General features: G+C 46.1%; 1 protein-coding gene across 17 annotated transcripts in view; it reads right to left on the minus strand.

Annotated features, from left to right (window-relative positions):
• Window positions 1-19,407, minus strand: part of RBFOX1 (RNA binding fox-1 homolog 1) — a 2,071,930-nt gene that overhangs the window by 1,779,110 nt on the left and 273,413 nt on the right. For all 17 annotated transcript variants that reach the window (XM_040458724.1, XM_040458700.1, XM_040458710.1 and 14 more), the window contains exon 3: window positions 14,916-14,975. In XM_040458724.1, the coding sequence (XP_040314658.1) occupies window positions 14,916-14,975 (60 nt within the window). The remainder of the gene's footprint in view (window positions 1-14,915; window positions 14,976-19,407) is intronic.

Consider the following 19,407-nt stretch of genomic DNA (forward strand, 5'->3'; position numbering starts at 1 on the left):
TCCCCATTCCCAACATTAATTTGGGAATATAGAGGAAGAGAATCAAAGCAAAACCCAAACAGAACATAAGACATCCAGGACAAAGTCCTCATTTTCATTTAATCCGTAGGAATAAAGAAAACTCTTTTCCAACAGGATTGGTAGAACCCAGGAATACAGAAGACATTTTCATCTAGTTTCTGCATGCTGTCAATGCTAAGATTTCTGGATGTCTAAGAAGGCAATTGTGTACAGGATACGCTCAGGGAGAGGAACAAGTATAATCACTGAAGAACAAAGAGTCCCAGGCAGACAATCACCAGCTTCAGGAATTTGGACTCTGTGTAAGGTTGGCTTTGATTGCTGGGCACCTGTGAGCTGGGCTGTAAAGAGACTGAAAGAAAAGCTCTCAGAAAGATCTCCCAGGTCTAATGGGTGGGAGGAGTGAGCCTCACATTTTAGTCTGCAATGTTTGGGCAATGTTTGACTGGGTCCTGAAAGTGAGTAGTAACTTTCCAGGCAGACAATAAAGAGGAATGGTGTGTGCTAAATGTCCAGGGGTTAAAGACAGAGTGAGGTCTGTGTCAAAGCTTGACACATAGTTGGCCTTAAAATGTTTTTATTGAATCTGTGCAGGCATTCGCGAATAAGTGAATGAATGCATGCATGAATGCACGAATGCACGGAGGAAAGAAGAAAGAAAAGCAGGCAGGCGGGCTCAACCCCTCACCATCCACAGCTGGGACTCATGGCCTAGCTCTATGTAACTCAGCAACTGCCCCACATCCTTCCTGGGCCAAATAACAGAACCACCAAAAATATTTATTTATTTAAAGAAAGGATGGCTGAACCAAAGTAAGGAGGAGAAGAGGGGAGGGAAGGAAGAAGGGAGGAAGAGTACAAGGAGAAGGGGAGAGTGAGGGTGGGGGGAGGGAGAAGGAAGAGAAGAGGCAGGGTGGGGAGGGAACGGTGGAGAAGACAGGAGAGGGAAGAGGGGGAGAAGAACATCTGAAATGAGGATTTGAGGGGAAAAAAGGGAAGAGGAGGATTTGAGGGGGAAAAGGGGAAGAACAGGAGGGAGGGAGAGAGGGAAGAGGTAGAAACAGAGAGGGGAGGAAGGACAATGATGGTGAAGGGAAAAAGAGAAAGGAAGGCAGTCACTTCTCTGGCAGCTCATATTCACAGTGACAGAGTCTCCACGGGAGAATCAAGGACAGTCTGACATGAGTCACTCCTGCTCTAATGCAGCAAGTTGCAGATCTGAGCCACGCCCTCTTAAAACACAGCAACAGGACCTTGAAGACCATCATCCCCAGACTCATCCTTGTCCAGAGATAAAGATTCCTCCCAGAGGCCATGCTCAGAGTGGCAGCTCCAGCAAATGGTCACTAGGTGGCGCATATTCCTCATTGTCCTTTCCGCAGGTTCTCAGCGGCAAGAACCTGAAGCTCACACATCAGGAAAGGGAAAGGTCCTGTCACTGAAGGACGCCTGAAGCCAGCACAGGAGACCTGTGGTGGTGGAGAGAACCACCAATGAAGTGAGTCTGCGCTGTCACTCTCAACACAGAGCTTGCTTTTTAGACAATCCCAGAGACACTGCCCAGAGTGGACAGTGGGACTGAGTTCAGATCCTGACTCCACCTCACAAGCAGTTACAGAACACTTTCCCTGAAGATGTCTGAGAGTCCAGTCTCAGGGATAAAGAAAAGGTTCCCAATCACAGAAGCTCCACCATTATCTGTTTTACACACCGCATATTCATGCAACAAATAGTGTGGGAAGAAAGGAAGTCCAGGGCTTAAAAAGCATTGGGGCACCTGGGTGGCTCAGTCAGTTAAGCGTCCGACTCTGTTCAGGTCACGATTTCACAGTTCCTGAGATTGAAACCTGAATAAGGTTCTGTACTAACAGCTCAGAGCCTACTTGGGATTCTCTCTCTTTCCTTGTTTCTCTGCCCCCTGTCCCACTTTTTCTCCTCTTCCCGCCCCCCCCCCAAATAAAAAAATAAACTTAAAAAAAAAAAAAAAAGGCATTGTAGACACCAGCACTAACTCTAGTGGCTTCACTGTGGGACAGAGACCCAGCCAGGCATTCAGAATCAGAGATTTTCTAAAAGCCCCTGCCCAAACTGATAAAGTTTCAGGTCCCACACAACATGGATCTGCCTAGCACATACCAAGTGCACAATCCACAGTGCCTAACCAACAAGACAGGATTGCTCCATTTTACAGATGAGAAAACTAAGGCTCGAGAGAACATTAAATGGTAAGCTAGAAACCCGTAAGAATAGGACCAGGCTGGGACTCCCACATCCTCAGGACCAAAACCAGCTGCCTTGGCAAAGCACCACTCCCATGGACCATCACTGCAAGGATCTGGACACAAAGTTTTGACCCCACCCACCTGTCATCCTTCTCTACCAGGTATCCTTCACAGCTCATGGACTAACCCCAGGGGCCTCCCTGGGTTCTTTCCCTTCTGTCACATCACTGAGTCTCTGTGTATGTTGTCCCTTTGTCTAAATGACAAGGATGCCATTGGAAGAAATGTGTGTGTGTGTGTGTGTGTGTGTGTGCACGCACGCTTTATTTGTGTAACTCCACTAACCCAATAACATCTAGTACCTGGTTCTGCATTCAGCAAGCACTCAATAAATGTGTCTTGTTATTGGGACAGCATAAGCACAGGGGGTAGGGATGGAGTGTTGACAAGTGGAAAATGAGAGTGTTTCAGAATTATGGAGCAAATGAACAGGGAAATGTATCGCCTATAATAAATATACCTCTGAAGAGCCTTAAAAGAAATCAATGAAGCACAACATCAAAGTCCCAGGGAGTTATAAATCAGCAGCTTGATAGACAAAAGTGCATCCGAAATCATTTAAAGTGCACCAGAAATCATTTATGTCTGAGTAATTAGAACACATTGGAACGACTCCGTGCCATTGAACCGAAATTGAGCAACATAATGTTTATGAAATCCCTGTGGACTCAGGCAGGAAAACCAGAAAGATGAAAGTTGCGTTGAAAATTCCCCCCACCTGTCCAGAGCCCTCCTGCACAATCCCCAAGGGGGGCCTGGAGGGAGATGGAGTTTGTTTTTAACCCATGCGCAAATTTTTTTTTTTTTTCTTCTGGTTTAAAAATGTTTGCAGTCCCAGTTGTTGAAAACAAAGTGCGAGTCCCAGGCTGCATGTAACAGAAAAGGGCCCCCCATGGACCCCCCAATTACCAAACAGAGAGAATCTTTGTTAAGACAGCAAAGAGACCTGGTAGGAATGAGAATATTTAAGAATTTTCCAAAAGAGGTGGCTGATCTTAGTGAGAAAAAGGATGGACTTTCTCCTCAGGGCTTCTATAGGATTTGACACTCCCTCCCACAGTCGCCTTAAAGGTGAAACTCTTGGGAGTGGATGGTGGCTGGAACCCTGCAGGGGGAGATGGGAGACAAAGGGATCGGAAAGAAGGATTTCAGATGCCCATCCATGAATCCACTTATCTGACAGTAGCTAGGGGAAAAAATCACCTACTTTGATTTGGGGAGTAAAATAAGGGTAAGGCCAGAATTCTAACTTGGAGACATTCAAAGAAGCACTCGGGTATCAAGGACTCTCCCAATCCTCCTCCTGGATCTCAGGCCCCATAAACACAGTTCCACTGTGGTCTGAACATCAGATCACTTCCCCCCATAAAATGATAATCCAAACCGGACCCATGACGTGATTCTGACATCCTGGTGTCACTATCAGCTCGCAGACATCTAATAACGAAAATCCCTAATTTTTACACCTCCATCCTTCCCTCATCTCTCCCCCTAGTTTTAGACAACATAACCTCAGCCTCTGGGATTCATATCCTGGGCTGTGACCTGGTACCATCAGCCTGCTGGACAGCTATGAAAGCAAGCAGATCTCTGTGTGTCCAGGGTGGGATGGGGGTAAGGCTACAGCTGTTACACAGAAATAGGTCTATTTATGCTCCCTTTGCCAAGAACCTGGAAGACTTATGTTGGGGAACCCACCTTCAACTGTGCAAGTGCAAATGTACTGTGAACCTATGAGTGTCCTGAGACTTTCAAAGGAGGTCCACCTGGATGGCAGGTAGAGATCCTGCTCAAGCCTGAAGGAGACTGACCACTGCCATGCCACCAGCTTTTTTCCATCTCATGGCCTCTGAAATTCTTCCCCTCCTCCAGCCAAGGACCCTCAAAGGAACCAGAGGGATCTTCACAAAAAGCAAATCAGATCACCTCCTTCAAAACCATTCAAAATCTTCCATTGCTTTGGGATAAAGATCAATATCCTTCCTATGGCCTGGGACTTCACAACGTGGGCTGCCACCTATCCCGTCAACCCTTTTGACCTCATCTAGAATATTTCCCACCACCCCCCCCCCCCGAATCCTTCTCTGATCTTAAGTCACTCTAGTTGACCTCTGAGAGTGCCTGGAAATAATGTGGCCATAGGATATTTGCACACACTGCCCCTCTGCCTGAAATCCTCTACTCACTGCCTTTGCCATAAGACCTCAGCTTATGAGTCTCCTCCTGGGAAAACTTCAGACATACCTACCATCTCGGCCAGGTTTCCTTGTAATAGGCTGTCCCAGAGCCATGTTCCTCCTTATGGAACACTTATCTCTGCTTATAGATATCCTCTAGGTAGGATTATCCTCTAGTATACTTAATCCGCCTCCCACTGGACTGTAAGCTCTAGGAAGATAAGCCAGGTGCGTCTGGGCTTACCATTACAAGGAAAGCAGCCACGTGGGGTCTGATGCATGGCAGGTGCCCAATATTGGACGGGTAAATGAGTAAACAGATAGATTGATGAATGAGCAAATGAGTGGATGAATAGATGGGTGGATAAGTGGGTGGATCACTAGTTTTTGTTGACATTGGTTTCTGAGACTGATCATTTTTATCAATTATAAAAGGTTGAGAATATCAAAATACAAAGCAAAAGACTAATGAAGGGTGAGAAAAGCCAAAGTAGGAGCCAAACAAAACAGCAACAATGATGTTGGTGGAAAGACAGGCTCACCAATTCATTCATTCACTCACTCACTCACTCACTCACTCACTCACTCAGAAGGTCCTGAGCTCCTACAACACACAGGCACTGAGATGGGTCTCGGGTTGCAGTGAGCTGTTGGGGGCCACCTTGTGGATGGGCTTTGGATTCAGATCACGAGGTATCACTTGGTTTGACCAAGTTCTGGTCTGGAATAACCCTAGCTAAGTATGTCTCAATGCTCAACACCAACCAACCTTCCAGGATCAGACTATTGCCCTTTGTGCCCACACCAAGGAAACAGAAACTTGGTGGCCTGAAGTCTGGCGCTGACCTCCACTCGGTCTCCAGCAGGCTGACTTCTGCCTCGAGTAGAGGATGGCAGACATTCACATTCCACACCCATCTCAGACAAGCGACAACAGAGGACAGAATTTGGCTCGATGTATTTTGCTAGTAATGGAATAGACTGATGGCATATTGGAAATTCACATTTAAAATAGATCTCTCCCTTCTGTAAAATGAGATACCATCTACCAATTTGGGTAATGAACATCTAACTTAAATCCAAGCCACAGGCTGGGAGCACGGGCCCAGGCATGGTCCAGCATGTTCCAGGTGGTCCAGCCCATCCTGACACATATCACTGAGCCCTCCCCCCTTCCTCCCACTTATTTTGTTTCTTCGTAAAATCGTTACTGAGAATATTGAACTACCTTACAGAGATGTATTTACTCCCCTTATCTTCCCTCCGTCTCTCTTGATTAAAAGCTACGTGTGATATTTGTAGTTATCAAACATCAATATTTGGCATGGATTTGTGGAATGGAGATGCGGAGAAGAAAGGAATCCGACCATTTCTATAAAGGGTAAAACCCTGAGCAAACAGACCGCATTTCTTATTAGGGGCAGTAAAGAGCAAAGACTCATTTCAGAAGGGACCAGTCAGGCTGCACCCCAGCAGGCTTTGTGAAACCAATGCTCAGGGCTCAAAATTAGATTCCAGATTTCATCAGGAGAGGCAGCTCCCTTCTGAGGGTAGGGGAAGGGGGGAGAATCATGTAGACTATCTGAAAATTTTTAGAGCCGGCTGAAAGACAGCCCTCTTCCCCAAGGAGTTAAGTCCAGCACTCAAACTGGGCAGAGCTGAAATACTAATGAGTTAACCTTTCCTTAGGGCCCATACCTAAGGCTCTACCTACGTTAATACATTTAATGCCCACAACAACCTGATTCATCAACTCCATTTTACAAATGTGAAAAGTGTGGCACCAAGAGGTCCAAATGCTTGCCTGGGCTTACACAAGAAGGAAGAAGAAGAGCTGGGGGTCCAGTCTGGTTCACAAGTCTGTGCACACAACCACTCCACCACACCCCCTCTGGCCTCTCCATGGCAGAGCTGCTTGTCCAGAATCCACAGTATACTGTGTTTAAGACTTGCTGCCATTCTGGAAGCATCCTTGCATCAGGTCCCCACCATCACTGAGTACCTACATGACGTTTGCCATGTTAGCAGAGCCATGGTGTGCCCCTCTGAATGAGGGTAGTAATAATCGCACCTGCCTCCCAGGACGTTGTGACAATTCACGACATATGCATTTAAAGGGCTGAACATACAAGGGAGATTCATATGCATTCATTGTGGGAGTGGTAATATATACAACTACTGTGGAAAATGTGGGGGTAGCATCTACTAAAACTAAACACGTATCTATTATGTGACCAAACAAATACATCCTTGGCATCTTCCTGAGAGAAATGGATGAATCTTTCCACCAAACAATGGATACACAAGTGCACATACCCCCCAAACTGAAAACAACCCAAATGCTCATCAAGAATTCCAGAGAATTATGGCAAAGGCAAACAATGAAATACTATTCAACAATTTCAAGAGGAGAAACGACTGATACATGCAGGAACATAGCTAGATGTCCTGGGGATGATGCTGCAGGAAAGAAGGCTGATGAACATGTACTGTTGGGGCTTAGGTGAAGTTCACGAATGAGTAAAATCGATCTTTCATAATAAAGTCAGGAGCGTAGTTGGGGAGAGGTAGTACTGACTTTGGGAGAGGCATGAAGAAGCCTTTTGGGGTGCTCCAAATCAATAAGACTGATTCTTCCACTCATTAATTTTGTTAACAAGTATTCATTGAGTGTCCACTGTATTTGAGACACTCCCTCAGGAGGGAGGGAGAAGACAAGACCCCCATTCCCAACCTCAAGTTGGATGCTAACATTGGAAACCTGTCAGTATCACTGTGTCTCCAGGGGGCATAGCCATCCTCAGGGATTTGGAAAAATCACTAAATAGATTTCCTTCTTTTATCTGGCAGAAAGCAGTGGGGAGGAAGGGCAGGGATGCTCATCAGAGCAGCAGACCTCTGCACTCACTGTGCCCGGGGTCACAAGCACCACTTAGCATTTCATCCTGGCAAGCCTGGCTTGCTTTAATCAGGACCACGTGGCCAAAATCATGTGCGACATTTTGAAGGCAAAGAATTTAAGCCTCCATGTCTCACTGCCCCGAGTATCAGCTTTGTCCTTCTGCTCTTAATGCTGTTATCTCGTCCCCACACTTGGTTTTCTGCCGAGCAGATGCTACAGAAAGGCATATTAGCAATGAGAAGCAGAGCGTGCCTGGAAGCCTGGGCGCCGAGCTGGTGACCCCTCTGCTCCGGAGGCCTGCTCCAGGGGGTCGGAGGAGTGAAAAATGCCCAAGAGGAACCAAGGCTTCCTCCAGTCACTCAGCTCCTAAGCCAGGTCCCAGGGAGATCTGTCTAAAATGCAAATCGGATCAAGGCAATCACCAGCTTAAAACCCTTCTGTAGCCCCACACCAATCACAGCAAAAACTCAACTCCTGCCCATCACAAAGCACCGGGGCATGCCTGTTTCTCTAACACCCCCTCCTCTAGAATCTGAGTCAGACTAAAGTCCATGCCCATGGCAGTCTTTCTACCTAAAATCCCTGCCCCTGCAACTGCTGTGAGGATCCCCCTTGTCCTCCACAACTCTAAGTGTCACTTCCTCCATGGAGCCTTCTCTGACCACCTATTTGTGCCACCACCAAATTCTGTATTCTGCGTCCACTAAGAAGCAATCAGATTGTGCCTCAATTATAGGTTTATTTTATTCATGGTTTTATTCCATCATCACCGCAAGTCCCTTGAAGGCAGGGTCTAGGTCTACTTCACTTTTGTATCTTCTGACTCTCAGCAGTGAGTACAAGAGTTTAAGAGAGGCAAGTGAAGGGAGGGATACATGAGAAGGAGAAGTGAGAAAGAAGGAGGTGAGGAGGGAAGGGGGGAAGGGAGGGCAGAGGGTATCCAGGGGATGCAACAACTCAATAGAACAGAAGGACTTGGGGGAAATCTTTGAACAACACTTTTCTGATTGATCTTGATGGATGATTAGGAAGTTTTGCAGTCAGGCTTGAGTGGGGGAAGTGGAGCAGAGGTGATAACCTAAGGAAGGGTGCCCAGTCAGGGAGACCAGGACTGGAGGAGTGCAAGATGGGGTCCAAATGGCATGCTTCGAATCAGAGGAGTTTGCACTCTATTCTCAGATCGCACAGAGCTACTGAAGCATGCTCAAAAGGAGAGTCATGGTCAAGCATATGAGGCTGCTAACAGAAGAAGGCAAAGTCCAAAGCAGAGGACTGGTTAGAGCTGGTTGTATAATCCAGACGTGCCATAACAAGGGTGTGAACCAGAGCAGTGGGTCCACTAAGGATATGCCAAGGGAGAATGGACAAACTTTGGTGACTTCAGACTGGAGTAAGCTAGGGAAATACAAAGGATGCTGGAGGACAGGAGGATGGTGAAACCTTTGAATACACAGGTAGGAAAGCAGTGGGGGATGCAGGGGAGCGGGCAGTTCCGTGTTGGCTACTGTGTCTCCATGAGATACCTGGCATTGGGATGGCATTCATGCTGCCACTGTCCCCTAATTACGAATCATGACTAAGTCTTTCCTTCTGAGGAAAGAAATAGCCTGAGGACCACTCCTATTTGGCACCTATAAATGTGGTGTTACCTACTTCCCATACCTGCTTACAGACATCACAACCTGCGATCAGGAGGTTGAGAGCCAAAAGAGCCTGGTAGACCCCCCATTGGGAAGGTAGATAAGGAAGCTGAAATCCTTGGAGGGCTGGAAGCAGAACCAGGGACGAAATCCAACCCAATGCACCAAGGCTTCTGCTCATACATTCTGGTGCCTCTTGGAGTGTGAAACAGCACAGGACTGTCAGCACTCACAGTGATTATGAACCAGAGCATAAATGACGAACAAACCTGCCTCAAGAAGAAACTGGCTCCTTTTTTTTTCCTTCTGGAATCTTGCATCAAACCTTAGTCAGTCCCCAGTGGAAATAAAGGCTGGGTGAGTGTGTGTGTGTGTGTGTGTGTGTGTGTGTGTGTGTGTGTATGCTGGGGTGTGTACAAGGAAACAGGACTGTGTTTTCTTCCAAGAGCTTCACATCCACCCCTCTAAACAATACTGATCACTTTTGCTAAATTCCAAAAGGTGGCAGCATTCCATTAAATATTCATTTGCTGTGGTGGCTGCAGCAGGGAGTGTCCCACAGAATACAAATGGGGAGGAAGACACCCAGAAAGCTGGGTGTCAGGAATGCTGTAGAGTCCAGCAATGATGGGGGGACTGGGGACTGGGGCCTGGGGGAGCTATGAGCCCTTTACTTGGGGAGGAAGAGGAGGATGCAGCACGGAAAGATGCTGGAGTGGAGCACTTGGCCCAAAGACCAAGAGAAACCTAGATTTGTCTCAAGACTTTGATAAGCAAGTATCTGGGGTGGAAAGACCAGGTTTATGCCATGGATCATCCCTCCCCAAGAGTGGGGGCAGGACACATGACTTGCCTCTGACAGAAAATTTGATGGAATGCCTCGTACGTGATTATATGAGGACATATATACGTAGCACTCCATCCTGCTAGCATGCCCAAATAGACTCTCCTGCTGGCCTTGAGAAAGTATGCTGCCATCATGTGAACTGCCTATAGAGAGGGCTATGTGGCAAGGAAGTGTAGGAAGCTTCTATGAGCATACGTCCTCCATCCTGCAACTGCAAGGAAATTAATTCTTCCAACAACCAGTTGAACTCAGAGGAGGACCCCAAGCTCCAGATGAGACCCCAGCTCCAGCTGCCATCTTAAATGCAGCCTTGGGAGACTCTGAGAAGAGGACCCAACCATGCTTGTCCACAGACCTTTGATATATGTTAACTGAGATAATAAACAGATGTTACTTTAAGCTAAGTTTCTGCAATTTTTTGTACAGAAGAAAATGAATATAGTATATTTCTGTGACAGAGGAATAGAGACGTTATGAAATGCATCTCTGGAATGAAGGAGAACAAAGTACAAACTCGGACTCTGACACTTAACTGAACTAGGCCTCCAGTATGATCAAGAAAGAGCAAAGAGTAGTAGTGTTCTTCATGCTGGAGCAGGGTCACTTCCATCCATTTTAAGACACATTCACTCCAGAGTGAACCCCAGAATGGAGTGTAAATCTGCAAGTTTCTTAGCCTCATTTTCCAAATGCCTCCCATCATGTGACTATTTGACTACAAATGACCCCAAAATTTAAAGACAGGTGTATGTTAGGCCTCCAGCATGTCACCTCAACATAACCATTTCATCTGATACCTAAGCAAAGACAAGTAGCTTTGACCAGGTAGGATGTTCACCTTCCCTGCTGACTTGAGAATCATCCCTACATCTAAGATCTTCCCAGAAATGTTCCTTGCACCATTAAACAGAAGCGGGTGGCCTCGGTGCAACTCAGCTCGGGCAACAGTCAAATCCAGATTGAATCCCAGATATACCACCCATTAGCTATGAGACTCTGAGCAAGACACTTGACTCTGAGGCTGTTCTTCACCTGTGGAAATGGGGCTAGGGAAAGTTCTTCCTTTGGTGGGCTGTTCTAGGTATCAATGAGATAATGCATTTGATACACTCAGCGCAACGCCAGGTACCTCGTAGGTGCCCAATAATGCTATCATTATTGTTATGTCCTGGACTCTGGACACAAGTGAGTCACATCTGTTGTATCCAAGAAAGGCTCTTTCTGGGAGGCTTTCCCAACTGGAAAGCTGGAGGTCAGAACTGGGGGAGCTGTGTGGCAACACAGGGCAGGGCAGTGAGTAGAAGTGGTGGCAAGATGCCAAAGCCTGAGACTTTCGGACCCCTGGGGCAGCCAAGGACAAGAAAGTCTGTCTCCAGGCCCTGGTTCAGTCTTCTGAGCCCCATTTTCACTCTTCCAAAGGGACTGCAGCATTTCTATGACAACTAAGAATAAAACTTTAATAAAATGTCATCAACTTCCCTGGGCACCTCACTTAAAGCCTAAGACTCACTTCGTCATTTTATAAATAGTCATTATCAATATTATGACTACTACTACTACTCTTACTATTATCAAGGAAAATAACCACTCACCGTAAAAAATAAATAAATAAAACTGGAAGAGTCCAAAGAAAAATGCAAAACTACCAATTTAGTTCAATTCCCCATCTGCCTTTCTGACACCTCTCTCTGCATTCAGAGACAGGGAGATATATGAATATAATTGCACATAATTGGAGTCATATGATATATACTGTATTTCTCACTCAACAATATGTCATGAGCATCTTTCCAAGTCCATAAACATAAATCTTCACCACAAAATTCTAGCAGCAGCTTGGATTGGACTTTATGGATGCATGTAATTTACTTAAACAATTCCTTATTGATGGCTATTGAGGCCATATCTTTATTATTATTTTTTGCTAATACAAGCATCCCTCAAAAAATATACAAACACAGCTTCTTGCATTCACACATTCATCGCCAAGGTGTAAATTCCTACAAGTGTGATTACTTCATCAAAGACTAAACATGTTTTATGCTTTCAAACACGTGAGATGGAATCATCGGTCACCACATGTTGCCACGAACCAAAAATCACAAAAAATGACTCCTTCTACCTAGGACACATTAGGCTGGGAGACTGATCCATGGATTCCAGCCAGAAGGACCCAGAATGGCAGTACTACGAAGGTCAGAGGTAGGGAAGAAGGGGTGGGTTAGGGTTGCTGACCTCAGAAAACCTCTAAAACTCCTCAGCTTCCAGTAGAAAAAGAAACAGGATACCATCTTTACTTCCAGTGGAGAGAACCCATCAGCCTTAATGAGGTGGGGCTAAGGGCCAGAGAATATCCAACCCAATCCAACAAAGTTGAAAATCCAGGGGGGCAGGGGTGCTCTTCTAGGATCCTGGCAAATGGAGAGATCTCAGACACCTTTAGTCCTACTGTGGATAACGAGCATTAAAGTGGGTGGGGGGAGGTTTCTCCACATGTTTCCATCTTTCTCTTTAAAAGTTCCTGCACAGCATAACCAGCTTCAAGACTTGTAAGTCACTTCCCTGTTCCATGCTCCATTTTCTCACCTGCAAAATGGGTTTGGCCTATTTATGTTTTCTTTCCACAGGCTTAATGTGAGGTTACTAGACTCCTGTGTGCCATAAAACACACAGTTATTTCTAAGATCATGAGGAGTGTGGTACTCAGCCTCCACAATGCCCCCCAATGATCCCTCCTCTGGGTATCTACATTTGTGTGTACCCCGTACAACAATTTCATTGTGGATGGTTTGCATGAGTAACAGAATACAGAAGTGAGAGCATGTGACCTCTGAGGATAGGTCATAAAAGGTGTCAGGGATTCTGCCTTGCTCTCTATTCCTCCTAGAGGGCCGTGTCATGAGGACACCCAAACAACTCTATGGAGAGTCTCTATGGGAGGAGCTGAAGCCCCACTCAAGCCTGAGGATGATGGTCATGCCAGTTCTTTAGAGACCCTGAGCCAGAACCACCCATCTAAGCCACTCCCAAATTCCTGACCCCAGAAACTGTGAGATAATGTTTGTCCTTTTAAACCACTAAAGTCTAGGGGCGCCTGGGTGGCGCAGTCGGTTAAGCATCCGACTTCAGCCAGGTCACGATCTCGCGGTCCGTGAGTTCGAGCCCCGCGTCGGGCTCTGGGCTGATGGCTCGGAGCCTGGAGCCTGTTTCCGATTCTGTGTCTCCCTCTCTCTCTGCCCCTCCCCCGTTCATGCTTTGTCTCTCTCTGTCCCAAAAATAAATAAACGTTGAAAAAAAAAAATTAAACCACTAAAGTCTAGAGTACTTTTCTATGTGCCAAGAGATAAAATACACTTTTAAAATACACTTTCGTGATCTAGCAATCATTTCCCCATCTACACAATGGGGAGACTACCACAGAGACTTGATGTGGAGTTGTGGACACTGACAAAGTGCAACAGAGATGGAGTCCAGGCTGTGTGATGTTGGACATATTCTCTACTTCACTCAAGCTTTGGTTTCCTCATCCACAAAATGAAGACAGGACCAGCACTTACGTGATGGGGTCATTGAGGGGACTGAATCAGCATAGAGATCAAACACTTGGTCAAATGCAAAGTGGGACAAGACAGCCAGCTGGGTCGTGGTCATTTCTCATCATGTTTTTTCTTCTTCCTCCTCCATTTGGCATCACTAGTGACCACTTCTTTCAGGTGATCCAGCGATGAGTTTATTGTAAAAACCTAGCCTCAAAAGTCATTTGGGAGGAACAGATAGAAGCCAAGAAGTGGGTCCTTCAAATGTCTAGTATGCACCAAGTATCAGCACAGACTGGGTCCTAAGTGGGGGGGGGGGGGGGCACACCAACAAGAGATCACACACAGATGCTGCCCAAGGTCATGTGACTATCTTTTTAAATTCTTTTTAATGTTATTTGTTTTTGAGATGGGGAGAGAGAGAGAGAGAGAGAGAGAGAGCGGTGAGTAGGGGAGAGGCAAAGAGAGAGGGAGACACAGAGTCTAAAGCAGGCTCCAGGCTCTGAGCTGTCAGCACGGAGCCCAATGTGGGGCTCAAACTCATAAACCACAAGATCATGACCTGAGCTGAAGTCAGACACTTAACCAACTAAGCCACCCAGGTGCCCCATGAAATCTTTTGATAAAAGAATTTACTCTCAGCCATGCTCGTATCATCACCACAATATCTTGCCATATCTACATTATCATTACCTCCAAACTTAGTCCATACTCTTTTCTAAGTCAACTCATGTCTTTAAAAAATATTTTCTAAAGACATTTCACATCATTACCATAAATAGAAAGCCAGCATTGCTTGCCATGAAGACAATAGTCAAACTAAACACATCGTGACTAATACAAAGCAACAACAACAAAGGTCTATGGGCCCTTTGAAATCATCTCATAGTCACCAGCGACAAACAAACATAACACACTTTCGGACCATACCACACAGTTCTCATATCCCAGAGAGGACGAGCAGGAGTGTTTTGGGAACTGCAGTTACAGGGAGGGTCCCTGCCCCCTGTATGCCTGGATGACATGTGGAGGGAGCATAGAAATCCACATCTAGCACCAGCAACAGTCCTATGTCCTAATAACCCAAACCTTGTACCAGGACATGGGGCTTCAAAGCACTCATCGACATTCCTATGGGGACAATCCCTCCATTTCTCACCACCCTGGGGTCTGTCTCCACATCAAGAAGCAAAAAGACCAGCCCATGGCCCCTCTACCTGTCACTGCTGCCCCAGATGTGTCCCCCAAGTGGGCCTGGCTCTTCTCTGAGGGGAGAACTCAGCTTTCCTATCTTGTAACATAGACTGAGACTCCGGCCCCAGGTGTTTCCTAATAGAAATTCTGTGAGTGCCTGGGAACATTTATTCCCCTCAAACCCAGTTACTTCTCCAGCAAGATCAGTTTCAGGTAAAAACCAGTCCTGGTGATTGATGATGGAGAGCAAGGAGGCCGAAAAGGATGCAAAAGCGGTTTCTAAATCTAATTCGTTCAGCAAAATGCTTCTACTTACTGAGTCTTGTGGACTGTTCCTGGCACTGGAGAGGAGGGCTGAGTTCTCACATTTGTAGTCCTGGCAAAAACAAAAACAAAGACAGGTGGAGGAACCCACATTGAAGACAAAATTCCAATTTGGAGTAGCCCAGTTTAGCATGACCCACGGTCTCTCAGCATTTTTAGTCATCCCACTTGCTTTCTCTCTCTCTCCTTCCAACCGCCTCCTGGAGTGGGGGGTGGGAGGTGTTTAGACCTGCCCTGCCCAACACAGCAGCCACTACTAGGCACCTACAACTAGTGTGAGCTGAAACGTGCTAGAAGTATGTACTACCTGCTGGATTTTGAAGACACTACTGAAAAAAATAAATTGATTGTAAAATGTCTCATTAATATTAATATCACATTAATATTTGTATATTGATTTCACATCAAAATGATATTTAATAGTATATTAAAATAAAGTATGTTGTATTTAAATATATAAATATATTGTGAATATTTAAAATAAAATATATTATTATAATTAATTTCATCTGTTTCTTTTTACTTTTTAATGTGGCTACTAGAAAATATTAAATTACACGTGTGGTTCTCCAGACATCTCTATTAGCCAGCAATGGTCTAGAATCTTCTCTAAGAGTGAATACTCTGGGGGGGGGGGGGGCCCCGCCGGCGCCCCCAGCCTGAGGGCTGCATCCTGCTGCCCCATGACTGGTCCAGGCTGGCTTTCCACAGCCTCATCCCAAGCCCTCCCATGCCCTCCCCTGCCCCCCCCCTCCCCCGCAACAGCTCCTGTTCCTGGAGCACCTGCACTGCTGTGTGCTTAATGCTCTTCATGTACTTTGTTCATTAACCCTCACAAGGTTATCAGAAGCTGGTCTCCATCCCAGCCCCATGCTATGGGCACAGAATCACACAGAGGCTGAGAACCTGTCTGAAGTACCTGGGCAGGGGTGCAGTGAAACCAGAGCTTAGACCCAGATGTGAAGGGATGGATGTTCACTGTGCTGTTGTATTTTCCCCTGACACCTTTCCCACTTCTCCGTGAGGCATAGCACATGGGAGCCATGGGAGCACATGGGAGCACATACTTACAGTCCGTCGACATGCAACCCTCAAGCTCCAAATTGTTGTTAACTCCATGTCAGTGGGGTTTGACCTGGAGTCACCTCTTAAACCTCCTGGGCAGAGACAGAGGTATGTGTGCATTCACACACAAACGAGGGAGACAGAGATATAGAAAGGTATCAAGAGAGACAGAGGAAGAAAGACAGGAAGAGAGAGAGAAGAAGCTGTCTACTCTCCTGTACCAGCCACAAGTTACTTAGACCCATGAACAGAGTTCTGTCAATAGTTTACAAACACCGACAAAAGGAAAACCTCTCAGTATTTCCCTTTATTGCAGTTTTGCCAAAGACACTGGTCATGGAAAAATCCAGCAACCACAAGACCAAAACTGTGCTTGGACCCCTCCTTCCTCTGCATGGGAGATGGTCCCCATGCCACCCACCCATTACTGAAATGATTAACGAATTTAGGGAGGGAGGGAAGGATGGATTTAAACACAAATTATGCCCCTCGCCTTCCAGCAACCGCCTAAAGCAGCAGCCTTAGAGGGGAGAGAGGAGGAAGATGTTGCCAAAAGCATGATTTTGCAGACAGATGTACTTATTCTCCCTTGACAAATGTCTATTGTCTGAAAATGGCTATTTTTTCTTCCTTGTCTCTTGGTCCCATTTTCTATAGAGGCAAATAGAAGCTATGCTTGAGTGGAGTTCAAGCCTATAACAGATCTCACCTAACGGACAAGTTTCAAGTGTTACAGATCCCCTGGGGTCTGTGTGGTCCTTTCTTTGAAAGGGACCCAACCCCCTGCCTACTTCCAGCTGGTCAAGGGATGCACCAACTACAGAGTCTCTTTCAGGAATAGGGACCAAGACACATGGAGAAAGTCTCTGGGCTCCTGAGGTCCAAAGCACTTGTATTCAAAGCCACTCTTGGCTCCGTAGCAGCCATTACTACAGGAAGGTCAAGTGTGGCTGCAGCCAAATCTAAGCCTTCCAGAGGAAGCTGACCAGAAGAAAGGAGAAGGGAGGCCCTATGTGAGCTGTTCCTGCCACAGTGATAAGAGTCCCCAGGCCTGGAAAGAGACCCCTACACTCAAGTAGGATCTTACCTGGGAACCCTCTCACTTGAGCAACTCCTATCCAGCTGTCCCCTCTAGAGACTTGCCTCCTTCTCTTGGCTCCTTCCTAACCTCCCAAGCCCCTCCCAGCAGCCAGCTGCCCAGTCTCCTACTTAGCTGAGGATCCCTCCTTGTGGTATTTCCACCTCACGTTCGTTAGTCTGGAGCCTTCACCCCTAAGAGGTGGGAATGGCACCAACTCAGCTCACTGTCCTTAGAGGACTTCTGATACCATTAGACCCTTTCATACCCTGTGATTGTGTCTGCTCCATACTAACTGGCAGCCCCCCACCCTTTTTTACACAGTCCCTGTGTTATCCTGAACAAAGCAGCTAACTACACCCAGTTCCCTGTGCCTGTTTGCATCCTCACCTTGGAAACAGTGACAAGCACCTAAGTGGGGTTCTAAGCCAGAAGCAGACAACAGAGAAGGAAGATGTCTCAAAAAGAGGGGAGGCAGCAGGGCTGTCTGACATTGTTCTGGTTTCCAGAAAGCCTCACTTGTCTCCTTGAGTCCTTATAATAAACTTCTGTATCTTTTGACTCAACCTGGTGCATCGTAATGAAAATTTTTCATTACGAAAGAGAAGATCTCTCTCTCCCCCTTACCACATCGCTGAGTAGGACCCTAAGCAATCCATAGTTGCTGCCCATCTCTTTATCCTTTGTCCCAAGTGCAGTGGACCCCTTCCCCGGACCTCATTCCTGCCCTTGAAGTCCAGTAGTCTGCCCTTGGAATTCATGCCCTCTTGTGTCTTGGTTGGCAGATTTCAAAAGCTGGGACACGGATCACCAAGAGTGAGGACTCAGCCAGTTTAAACAATGACCAAGCAAGAGAGCCCCACGGGGCCATTTGGCATCACCCTATAGAGGATTTGGCATGAACTGGTGTGAGGTCCCAAAGAGCCGTGACAGACAGCATTTGAAGGTGACACTCTTTGCACAGACATGACTTTTAAAGTCATTTAAACAGAACTCAGATAAACAGAAGGCCAAGACCACAGCTAACGGACAGAAGTTGTGCTGGGGTTTGGAGGCATGGTGGGTTCCTAAAGATGGAGCCAGTAAGACCTGCAGAGACCCCAGGTGTGAAAGACAGGTGAGGTCAGTTTTCTAAATGTCCGCCAGGCCCATGGTACCCAAACATGTCCCAACTACAGAAGTGTGAGACTCCTGGAGAAGTCTGGATTCTGTGAGACACAGGGCAGGGTGAGAAGCTGATAAGGCCAGACCATGGGACCTAGGTGATCACAGACAATAGGCAAGTCCACCTTACCATGGAGGCTGCATTTGCCCAGGCAAAAAATCAGAATAACTCCTGAATGGCTGAACCAACTGGAGGACCTAACATCAAATCATGTAGATTTTTATCATCTCAGAGAGCTGACGACCTTTATAATTATGACCCAAACCCAGAAGCCACAAAAAAAAAATAAGACCATTGGGGCACCTGGGAGGCTCAGTTGGTTGAGCGTCCGACTTTGGCTCAGGTCACGTTCTCACAGTTCATGGGTTCGAGCCCCGCATCAGGCTCTAGGCTGACAGCTTGCTCAGAGCCTGGAGCCTGCTTCAGACTCGGGGTCTCCTTCTCTCTCTGCCCCTCCCCTGCTCACGCTTTGTCTGACTCCGTTTCTCAAAAGTATATAAATATAAAAAAATTTTTTTTAAAAAGACCATAAAGTACAAGACAAAGGACAAGGTGAAAAAAACCTGGAACTCACTGAACAAAGGGATAGTTTCCATTTCTTGGAATTTCTGCTATGGAATGTCTGCACATGTGGAAAATGGCCAATGCCAAAGATATGCACTGAAGCATTTCTTTTTAATTACAAAATATTGGGAGCAACATAAATTTCCATTATTCAGAGACCAACTACATCAGTTATGGTGCATCCAGAAAACCTCAGAAAAGATAATGAGGCAGCTAGATATGGAATGATAGAGAAAAACAGTAAAATGCAGAGTGGTTCATATAGTATGCTACAATCTGTTCTTTGTTTTAAGATTATATGCATATATACTGTATGCACTGAAATCTCTGGAAGATAGATAAGAAACTGGTAAAAATAAATGGCTAATTTTGGAGATAGGAGCAAGTTGGCTGAGCAGAATGGAATAGAAGGGAAGTAGGGATTTTACACTTCTGACTCTTGTATACTCTGGGCATGTATTTTTGATGAACAATTTTTATTCTACCTTAAATTTTTTTTTTCAAAGAAAATAATTTAGTGTCATGACATAAGGCATTTCTAGCAGAACCCTTTGGGTAGGGATTCATTTCTTGCTATTGTCTGAAAAAAAGAAAGTTAGCTCACATAATGTA

This window comes from Herpailurus yagouaroundi, unplaced genomic scaffold (assembly GCF_014898765.1).
Source record: "Herpailurus yagouaroundi ecotype Mexico unplaced genomic scaffold, PumYag 222, whole genome shotgun sequence".
Taxonomy (NCBI): domain Eukaryota; kingdom Metazoa; phylum Chordata; class Mammalia; order Carnivora; family Felidae; genus Herpailurus; species Herpailurus yagouaroundi.